Source organism: Pundamilia nyererei, unplaced genomic scaffold (genome assembly GCF_000239375.1).
Source record: "Pundamilia nyererei isolate P.nyererei 1_Seehausen unplaced genomic scaffold, PunNye1.0 scaffold00019, whole genome shotgun sequence".
NCBI lineage: Eukaryota > Metazoa > Chordata > Actinopteri > Cichliformes > Cichlidae > Pundamilia > Pundamilia nyererei.
In genome coordinates this window covers 3,872,791-3,882,433 of record NW_005187420.1, presented here as the reverse complement: position 1 = coordinate 3,882,433, position 9,643 = coordinate 3,872,791, and the positions used below count along the sequence as shown (strand labels likewise).

Here is a 9,643-nt window from a genome sequence, read left to right as displayed (position 1 = left end):
GGCCATCCAGGTCTTTGTCTTTAAGAGGCTAATTGAGCCTAATAACATTAAATGCTGTTCAGGCTGTCAGCTGTTTGGTATCTACATGGATGCTAAAATCACCCACAATGATTATTTTGTTTGAGCTGAGGACTAAATCAGACAAACTGAGTCAGGCGGACGATCGATAACAAAGAAAACTGGTGTTTGAGTTTTACCGGCTGCATGGACCAAAGCTCTGTCTGCGTCTTTGGTTGATTAACAACCTGGAGTGAAAGTGTTTGTTTTAATGTCAGTGTTTCACGCTTTGGTGCAGTCGTGGAAAGCATAGTGCGCTTTGTGATTTTGTTTCATGTTTAAATTGTCTCTGCTGGTTTGGTGTTTGCCAGGTTTCTGTGCGCTACCATGTGCATCTCTTCAAAACCTGGAAGAAGACTGACCAGAGAGTTCGACTGTGGGTTCCTGTGTCAGCGCAAACACCTCCTAACCAGCAGGTGGCGCCCATACACTTCCTCAGCAAAGCCATCAACAAGGAAACGATGGTGTAGGTGGAAGTCTGCACAGCTCAAAGGACGGAGCCCACGACCCCATGAACTTTTAAACCACAAAAGACTCAATGACTCCTTTTATTTTCCTCTGTACTTTTATTATCCTGTGTTTTGGTGTTGGTGGTAATGGCATGGGGGCGCACTGGAGCAGATCCAAACTGCTTTGTAGTCAAACGCCCCCCAAAGAACTACAGAGGCTAGCCTTGGTATAGCGTCCACATCTTCATTGTTAAACAGGTGGTAGTAAACGCTGAAGGATGTAAATTCAGTCCCACAGATTCCCAACTTAGATCTAATGACCACCAGGGGGCGATACCTGAGGCTCGTGGTCAGTTTATGGACTCTGGTACTCATTTCAGGTCACATATAATAAAACAATAAGTTCATTTTGTAAATGTTTGTCATTCTGAGAGGATTACGCTCCTTGATTACGATGACATCAAATCCTCAGCTGGAGGCTTCAAAACATCCTCCGCCTGTTACGTCTGTGCTCGATAACTATTTGTCTGTGAAAGCGGCCTGCTTTAGTCCAGATGTGCTGAATGGATGCATCCCGACTGAAACGCAGGTGATTCCACAGAGCAGCAGCTGGACCAGCAGCGCAGCTTTCAGAGTTACTGAGAGAAAAAACAACAACTACAGTTTCCGTGTCTCGGTGCGCCATCATCCAGGTAAATCCCCAAAGGTGGATTCTGTTCATCTGGACGTCTCCAGTGAGAGAAATGTTTCGTTACCATGACAACCACGCCAGTCTACCCACCCAACCTGCAGCTTTTACCCAGACGCTGAGCTATGAAAATAACCCAGCACTTTAGGGTGCGGTTCCCCTGCAGCATCTCTGCATGCTGCTGGAAATAAGCACAAGTTGTATTTGTTTAGAAACTTTTAGCTTTATTTATTACACTTCAACAAAAATTAAAATCAAGCTCCTGTTGTGAAGCGAGAGCGACGAAACGTGAGGGACACTGTTGCTGTAAGGCAGGTGAGATCATCTCACCGTCCTACTGTAAATATAACTACTGGAGCCAGAAAGCAGCAGTCTGAGGCCCGAGCTGCTCCAGGGTTTTTCAGACCGCCGTCGAGGTCGGTGGCAGAGAGCAGGCGTCACATCACAGCACAAGTGGTCTCCTTCGAGAAATCCTGAGGGGGACAGAGCAGCAGCGTTATCGTCATAATAAAGGTCTGGTTAGTAGAAAGGAAGCAGAGGGCGGGGTGGAAACCTCTGGATGTCCAGATTAATGAGGATTACAGGCTGAACCTTCAAAGCCAAACAAACCTGAGGGTGTGATGTGCAGGGCGGGGCTAATCCTGCTCACTGTACCACAGCAGGAGGCCGCGTGCGCTACTGGACACGTTTGTGTTTGGAGTTTCATTTATATTTATCCCTTCGTGACGCTGTCGGTCTCTCACTGGTCTTTTTAATCATCGTCGCCTTTCCATTTTAGGTGAAACCTGCCCGCTGTTTAAAACGTGATCGTCTTAAAGCTGAGCGCTCGTGGAGGAAAACTCGTTTAAATGTTCCTCTCGTTTACTTAAAAGATCTTTTAATGATGTAATTACAGATGCGAGGGCCTGGTCCAGAGAGCAGAGGTAATCTAAGGTGTTATTTGACACCATATTATTACTGCTGCTCCACCTGCTGAACCACATCCTCACCGTCACTTCCTGCTCCAGCTCAGTCTGGTATTTTACAAAGTTTTTCACCCGATCTGGTAAAATTAGTGCGCTCCCGTTCACTCGACAGTTTACCTGCATCTTTATTCAAAGATGTCTTCCAGTCTATTGGTCCCTGTGTGCTCGCCATAATCAGCACTGCGTCTGGTAAAGTCCTGCTTAAAAAAAAAAAAGCCAAGTTCGACTCTTCTCTTCTCAGCAGTTACAGACGGATCTCAAAGTTGGTGTTTATCACCAAGAAAAGCTCGAGGCCAAGCAGCTCACAGCAGTTTCAGACAAACAGCGTTGGTGTCATGTTTCAGTCGGACTTTGGTAGAGCTCATTCTACTGAAACAGCTCGTCGCAGAGTCTGCAGTGACATTTCCTGCATCATTTTGCATGAAAAAGGTTTTATTCTGCTAGTGTTGGACCTCACGTTGGTATTTGATACGGCTGACCGCCACATGCTGCTCGATAGGCTGAAATATTGAGTCGGCGTATCTGGATCTGCCTTGGACGGTCTGAACGATGCTCATCTGTGGTGTTTGTAAGTGCAGGTCATCCTGCACTTCTCTCAGCCATCGTGTGCCACAGGGTTCTGTACTGGGCCCCTTATGGTTTCTAATAGATCTACTTCCTGTTTTGAGCTACTTTAAGAACATTTGCCATCACTGCTATGCAGATGATGTTCAGTTGCACATTTCTGTTAAGCCCCGAGATGTTTCTAAGCTGCACATCCTGAATTAGTGCTTAAACTCCATCAAAGGTTGGATGGCTGACAACTTCCTCCGACTCCAGTCTTTCCTTCATGAAGGAAGGACTGGAGTCCTTGTAGGTGCTCCTGACAGATTTGCTCCCCTTTCAACATTTGTCAAATCGTCTCAGGAACCTCGGGGTAACCTTTGACCTGCTCTCACTTTGGATCTTCATGTTAAATCTCTGGCTCAGTCCTGCTTTTATCACTTAAACGTTGCCAAATTAAGTCCTATTGTATCTCGCACTGACGGTCATTCATTTCATCACATTTGATTGTTGTAATTCATTGTTTACATGTTTAAGCAAAAACTCCCTGAAACGTCTGCAGTTTGTTCAAAACGCTGCAGAAAAGCTTCTTCTCACGTGTTGCTGACACAGCTGCGTTGGCTCCCCGTTGAGTCCAGTTCAAGATTCTGACTGTAGAGGACTTCATGGACAAGCACCTGCTGACATTACTGAATATCTTCAGCCCCGTGTCCCCCGGAGGTCATGTGATCAGGCCCTACTTGTTATACAGCGTACGAGGCTGAGAGCGACGGGAGACAGAGCTCGTGCCACGGCGGCAGAACAGTGATTAGTTAATCGGGGTGCGACAGGTGGGTGCTGGGGTGGAGCAGCAGCAGCACGGACTTCTCAGATGCAAAGTTTTCAGATGACGATGCGTTTGTGCTTGGAGCGGGTCGCTTCTCTTTCTGTTCGCTTTTACAGAGCATCCAGAAAGTTCTCACGGCCTTTTTCCAAGATGGAATACATTCACTCTTAATCTCATGGGTTTAAATTTTTTTTTAATACATTTGCTTTTATCACTTCGCCATAATGGGGTGCTGCCTGTAGAATTGAGGCGAAAAATGAATTTAATCCATTAATAATGATGCAACACGACAGAATGTGGAATAACTGGAGCGGTGCAGTGAAGCAGTGATGCTTTCCTGAGGTACTGCAGGTCCTCGTGGACGTGCAGACTGTAGCTCTACTCCGAGTCCTCAGCATCTCTAAGGATGCGCCCAGACATCCTTCAGACGATGCTCCACTCTCTTCCACAGAGACCAGGACAGCATCCACATCTCTGCAGTCACTGCACACAGCTGTGTCAGTCTTTCCCTGCCTGGAGTGGGCGCTCCACCCTGTCTCTGCAGAGCACCATGGCCTCAGATTTGAAGGCGTTAATTCTCTCCTGAAACAAACTGACGGCCTCCAGCTTGCTCAAACTACACTTTGAGTTTACTTGACGAGTGAGCTGCGCTTTCATCAGCAGAGTAACTGGGCTGCGTGATGGATGAGTGAAACAAGCCATGCATCTGGTTATGGGAGCAGGCGAGGCGAGCGGAAGAGCTGAAGCTACTTTACCCCCCACCTACCGTCCAGGCCGAGCGTGGACCGCACTCACGACACCGAACAACACTTCTTTTTTCGCTTTGGCTGCAGCGCAGGTGGGAAAACAAAAGCAGACATGAGGTCTGAGGTCCTGCACTTGGTCCTTCTCTGCTTGAACATTCCCCCCTGAGGTTACCTGTCTCTGGAAGCGCTGCATTTCACTCCCCGTGACAAACTCCTCATCAAACTCCAGCCCAGTGTCGTCTTCACCCCCACCCAGCATGCACAGCCTGCGCTCGGCCACTTCCTGTTTAAATCAAATGGCAGTAATACAAAGATATCCTGTACAGCTGTGGAAGGTGCCACACTTCAAAATCATCACCTAAAAGTTTCAGAGTTAAATAAAGTGTTCATGTTACAAAGCATTGCTTTCAGCTTTATTGTACAGGTGCATTCTGGGAGGTGTGGTTTATTTCCTCTACCTCGTGGTTGGAGTTCAGGAGGATCACCCTGATATCAGTGATGATCCCCCAGCTCTTGTGGCCCTGCAGAACCAGGTCACTGGGCTCCACCTCCACCTCAGCGCCTGCTGCCCAGATCTGACAGGTAAACGCACACGAACACACTTTCATTGTGTTTACAGTGATTACCAGTGGTGGTCAATAAGTCTTCCTACAATGTTAAAGGACTCACAGTGAGTGTCTGCCCACCAGCCAGGACGCAGGAGGCGGGAATGTGAAAGGTGATGTCTCCAGCGCCGGGGTAAACCCGCCGGACCACCCACCCACCCAGAGACTGCTCCTGGAAACAAATGAGAAACAAATTAAAGTCATCATCTCGACCCTAAAATGGGTTTTCTCAAACTGCAGAGCACGCCATCGTGACCCTGTAGAGATTTAAAAATAAATAAATAAATAATTGTTTGCACATATTTTACATGAAGGCTGCTCGAACACCAGCTAGCTTAATGTCCTGAGATCAATATACATTATTAAATGTAATTACAGATGAATTACTGCAGTGCTGAACGGGTCAGTGAGTGATGGAGCGCATGAAGAACCCGGGCGGGTTGCTGGCTCTGTGTCATATTGACATTATTGTAGTTCATGTAACAGTTTTTCCTCCCAGTAATGGAAAGTTACACAAAATCGTTAACAGCAGTGTGCAGGAGGTCATCGGAAGCAGACCGCTCCACGCCACACTGACCCAAGCTGGTCGTGCATCCCTACACAATTAAACCCACAGGCAGCAAAACCTGCAGTTCCTCCAACATCCAGCAGAGGGAGCAGCGACTCCGTCACAGGTGTTAAACACGTTTACAGCCTGATACACAAGCTGCTACATTCCCCCTGTGCTAACATCTGTATGGGGAGAATATTTTATTTCTAAATAGCAATATTACAGTTTGCCTTATTAGGGGCGTGGCCTACTTGACTGACAGGCGAACAGTGACAGCTGTAGCTGCGAGCTGTCTGCTAGGCTTCACCTCTGCAGACCCTGAACTGGACCTCTGGGCGTGTTTGTGCTGCTTTTAATGAAATCATGTGACCAATAATGCATGTTCTGCATCCAATACCAAGCTGTCAAACATCCTCCAGCTTGACCCGAGGCTTTACAACCCGTACAGACTTACTTTCTCTGAGTTGTTCTTCAGTCGAACATATTTTCCGTCCACGTCAATCTCTTCTACACTCACGGCGCCGCGCTCCATCGAACGACTGGACATTTTGTAGGCGGGCGAGCTCCCCGACTCGCCTTCGTATTTCCGTTTCTTCCCTCTGGGCTTTCGGCCGCTGTGCTCGTGCGTTCGAGGTATGGATGTCCGCTGCGAGGGGCTGGGCGACAGCTTAAACCTGACAGGAAACAGAAACAACCATGGGAGCAAAAACACCTGAGACCCAGGACTCCTCCACTCACACGCAGCCATACCTCTGCTCCTCCACCTCCAGCATCTTCCTGTAGGCACTGATCTCCACGTCCAGAGCTACCTTCACATCCATCAGGTGCTCGTAGTCCTCCAGCTGACTGAACATCTGGGTTCTCATGTTGAGCAGCTCCTGCTCCTTCTGACTCAGTTTGTGGTGCCAGACTTCCCGCTCCTTGTCCAGAGTCCTCTCCAGGTCCTGGAAGCGGTTCTCCAGAGAGATTTTCTGACAGAGAGAGGGGGGAACATGAAGACGAAGAGCGTTTCCCTCCACATCAGAGGCTTTTTCTCATTTTGGTGCAGAAACTGCAGGAAACTTGGAAGCTGCACTGACGAGCACAGACCTCCCCCCAACTCACTTCTTTTCTGCACTGCTGCAGCTGCGAGCTGAGGGTCTCCACTCGGACCTTCGTGGCGTCCAGCTCGTCTTTTGTGGCCGAAGCCACGCCGTTCTTCTCCAGCGCATCCTGCTGGGCGTTGTGTAGCTGTCGGGCACAAAGCAGCGTGAAACACATTTTTTAATATCGGAAAATAATCCGTGAGCAGCTCTAACCTTTGAGCCGAAAACCCGGTCGATCTCTTCTTTGTACTGCTGAAGCTGCGACTCGCTGTCCTGCCGCAGCTGCTGCATCGCCTCAGCCAGTTTGCCTTCGAACTCCCTCCTCCGCCCTGAATCCACCTCCACCAGGCGGCTTTCGTGTCTGCTTCGGATCTCCAGGATCTCCTATTTCAAAAACAAAGAGGTGAAACGGTGACGTGAAGATGCGCCAACCTGAAAATGTAGAAACTGGCAGCAGCCAGAGTTACCTGCTCACTGATGTTCTTGTGCAGTTCGAGCTCCTCTTTCAGCGTTTGCACCTGGTTCTCCGTTTCGACTCGCCGCAGCATCTCAGAGCTCAGCTGGTTCTTGGTTTCTGCCAGCAGAGCCTCCAGCTGGTGACACAAATAAGACGAACGTCAGAGCTGAGGGACTGACTGCACCTAACGTTGGACGATTAGGATTTTCAAATATCCGATTAGTGACAAACCATGAAGTTTGGGACCGATTTCCTAATTTTCACAGACACCGGTTGCAGGAATGCACTTTAACGCCACTAATTTACTCAGAAGTTCAGCCGTCTTCACATCACTTCAGCCCCCGATGGGCTCAGAGCCGTGCGACCACCACAAACGGCAGCGCGGACAGACAGCCGAAGCCTGCCGGATTTCACTTCTTACCTGCGTACATCGCCATGGTAACTCGTGCTGTGAAGCCAACCTGCTGCGGGGCAGGTGACGCTCAATCAGCCCAGTTACAGATTCAAGAGTAAGTGAAATCATAAGAGCGCTGAAACAGATGAAGCCTGATTGGTGGGCTGAAGCTAACGTGCAACCATTCATGTTTCCGATTCTACTTTTCAAGCTAAGCCAGGATTTCCTCACATCCTGTCAGACCCAATGGCGCAGGCTCGTTTTCCTGTCCCTCGCCGCAGGTGAGGCACGACGTCTCCGACGAGGATAACTGGTTGGGGCGTTCCACGCACGCTGCACAGTTTAACGGCGGCTGCCCTTCTTACTTGTTCGAGCTGGCTCTGCAGGTCGGCGAGGTCGCCGTTGAGTCTGCGGTTCTCCGACTGCAGTTTGGTGAACTCGGCGTCCTTCAAGCTCAGAGTCTCCTCAGCTCTCCTCAACTGGGCCAGTGCGTTGGTCAGATCGCCCTCCTTCTTCTGGTGCCTGAAAGAGACGCGAGCACAACGTTATCGGTCGTGTGATGCCAGCTGCTGCCCTCCCCCAGCAGAAGTCTGTTAAACACAAAAACAAACCATCACAGGAGTCACTCAGTCAGGCCGGCGCTCACACTTCGGAGTTTCAAATGCACAGACTCGGATCCACAGACACTCACAGTCCACGTTTACCACGTTGCCTGACTTCATATCACCAGGATGTTTAATGAAACTGAGCCGCACCTGCTCATCTGCTGTTTGCTTACTTTAGAGCCTTTACAGCTGTAACATGTAAAAGTGGCTTTAACTGGACTCCAAGCACTCGAGTCACACCAGGGCTGCTTATCTGCTGCCCTGTGGAGGTCTGCAGGGCGAACACTGCTGCACACACTGACCTGTGTCTCCATCGGCTTCCAGTTCACCTCAGTGTCAATTTCAAGATCCTGCTTCTTACATTCAAAGCGCTTCATAACCTCGCTCCTCCAGATTCATCTTCTCCACACGTGCTCTGTTCTTCTGCAGCTTTCCACCTGCTCGCATGTCTACCCTGGGACTCTTTGGTCGTTCTGCGCCGACACTTTGGGATGCACTTCCACCAGATCTCCGGACTACAAACTCTCTCTGTACTTCCATCTGTTCAGAACTGCAGACCCTTCATCACGACTAGCTCTACCTTGTTTAGCTTTCATACTTTTTTTTTTAATATTTACCTTGTTTTTATTTTGTTGTACTAATGTAAGGTGACCTTGAGGGTCTTTAAAGGCGCATATAAAGAAAATGTATTATTATAACAGCGGGCAAAGTTCTTACAACCAGACTGAGGAAAGATTTAATCTCCGTGATGAGACAAACGTTTATGAAGGATCAATAATCAGCATCCATCAACTCCTATGAAGTTTTATAAAGCGGGGCGGAAACCATCCTCTAAATCAGACACTTTCTGACTGCAGTCTGGTGTAACGCTGTGCGCTCCTACCTCGCCTGGAGCGTCCGGTGCTCCTCGCACAGATTCCCGTAGTCGATCTGCAGCTGGGCCCTCTCCTGGGCAAGGCCGTCCAGGGACTTCCTGACGTCGGCCAGCTCCTCCTCGTACAGCCTCCGCACGCTGCTCCTGGCCTCCTCCTTCTCCTCCAGCTTCAGCAGCATGTAGGAGCGCTCACTCTCCAGCTCCTGCACCCGCTGGATGTAGTTGGCGAGGCGGTCGTTGAGGCCCCGGAGCTCGTCCTTCTCCTGCAGCCGGGACAGGCGGGACGGGCTGGTACTGGAGGCGGACAGGCCGGCCGCCGCGCCGCTTCGCCGGCCGGCGGAGCGGCTGGATCGGCCACTGGAGGAGGAGGCGGCCGCCGGGGTGGAGGTGGCCGCGGGGGTACAGATGGGCGAGGCCATGACGGAGGTGCTCGCGGTGACAGCTTCACAGAACCGGGGACGCTCCTCGGGACGGCTTTAGTAGCACAGCCGGCCTCACCTGCACGCAATCATTCCTGACGAGCTGACAACGGCACGAGCGCGCGACCGAACCGTGCAGGGCACATCCGGCTGACCTTTCAAAATAAAACCAGCAACAAAGTCTTGATTTTTTTTCTCCAACTTTATTTCATCAGAAACTTTAACAACAGGCATAATACACGTAGTGCAAAATTGTAATGCAGTGGAACAGCATGAATAATTAAACAAACAGGATAGAAATACAGATTAAAATGGGAAAAAGCGAGGGATACAGTGACTGAATAATTACAAAAACACATTAAAATATTACAAATATTAAT

General features: G+C 49.5%; 2 protein-coding genes across 5 annotated transcripts in view; one reads left to right on the top strand and one right to left on the bottom strand.

Annotated features, from left to right (window-relative positions):
- Positions 1–1,183, top strand: part of LOC102193152 (E3 ubiquitin-protein ligase MARCH3) — a 6,042-nt gene extending 4,859 nt beyond the window's left edge. For both annotated transcript variants that reach the window (XM_005726382.1, XM_005726383.1), the window contains exon 5: positions 369–1,183. In XM_005726382.1, the coding sequence (XP_005726439.1) occupies positions 369–527 (159 nt within the window). In that variant the 3' untranslated portion in view covers positions 528–1,183. The remainder of the gene's footprint in view (positions 1–368) is intronic.
- A 198-nt stretch (positions 1,184–1,381) lies between these two features.
- On the bottom strand, positions 1,382–9,420 carry lmnl3 (lamin L3). 3 transcript variants are annotated; one of them, XM_005726380.2, is made up of 12 exons: positions 8,854–9,420; positions 7,731–7,887; positions 6,982–7,107; positions 6,728–6,898; positions 6,534–6,659; positions 6,180–6,400; positions 5,884–6,103; positions 4,944–5,051; positions 4,733–4,849; positions 4,447–4,557; positions 4,295–4,355; positions 1,382–1,667 (listed from the first exon to the last, which is right to left on the bottom strand). In XM_005726380.2, exons 1-11 carry the CDS (start codon positions 9,261–9,263, stop codon positions 4,320–4,322), a joined length of 1,803 nt encoding a protein of 600 aa, XP_005726437.1. In that variant the 5' UTR covers positions 9,264–9,420; the 3' UTR covers positions 1,382–1,667; positions 4,295–4,319. The 3 variants fall into 3 exon arrangements, with proteins under 3 accessions (XP_005726437.1, XP_005726436.1, XP_005726438.1); XM_005726379.2 differs by lacking the exon at positions 4,295–4,355 and having other exon boundaries at positions 1,383–1,667; positions 8,854–9,419; XM_005726381.2 differs by lacking the exons at positions 4,295–4,355; positions 4,447–4,557 and having other exon boundaries at positions 1,383–1,667; positions 8,854–9,419.
- Between the last annotated feature and the right edge of the window lie 223 nt (positions 9,421–9,643).

Bases quoted from the DNA above. Each gene is read 5' to 3' on its own strand.
- lmnl3 (XM_005726380.2), bottom strand. From the start codon at position 9,263: ATGGCCTCGCCCATCTGTACCCCCGCGGCCACCTCCACCCCGGCGGCC. The intron at 6,660-6,727 runs GTTAGAGCTGCT...TGTGCCCGACAG, and splicing joins ACCGGGTTTTCGGCTCAAAG to CTACACAACGCCCAGCAGGA. The intron at 4,558-4,732 runs GTAGAGGAAATA...TGATTTAAACAG, and splicing joins TCCTGAACTCCAACCACGAG to GAAGTGGCCGAGCGCAGGCT.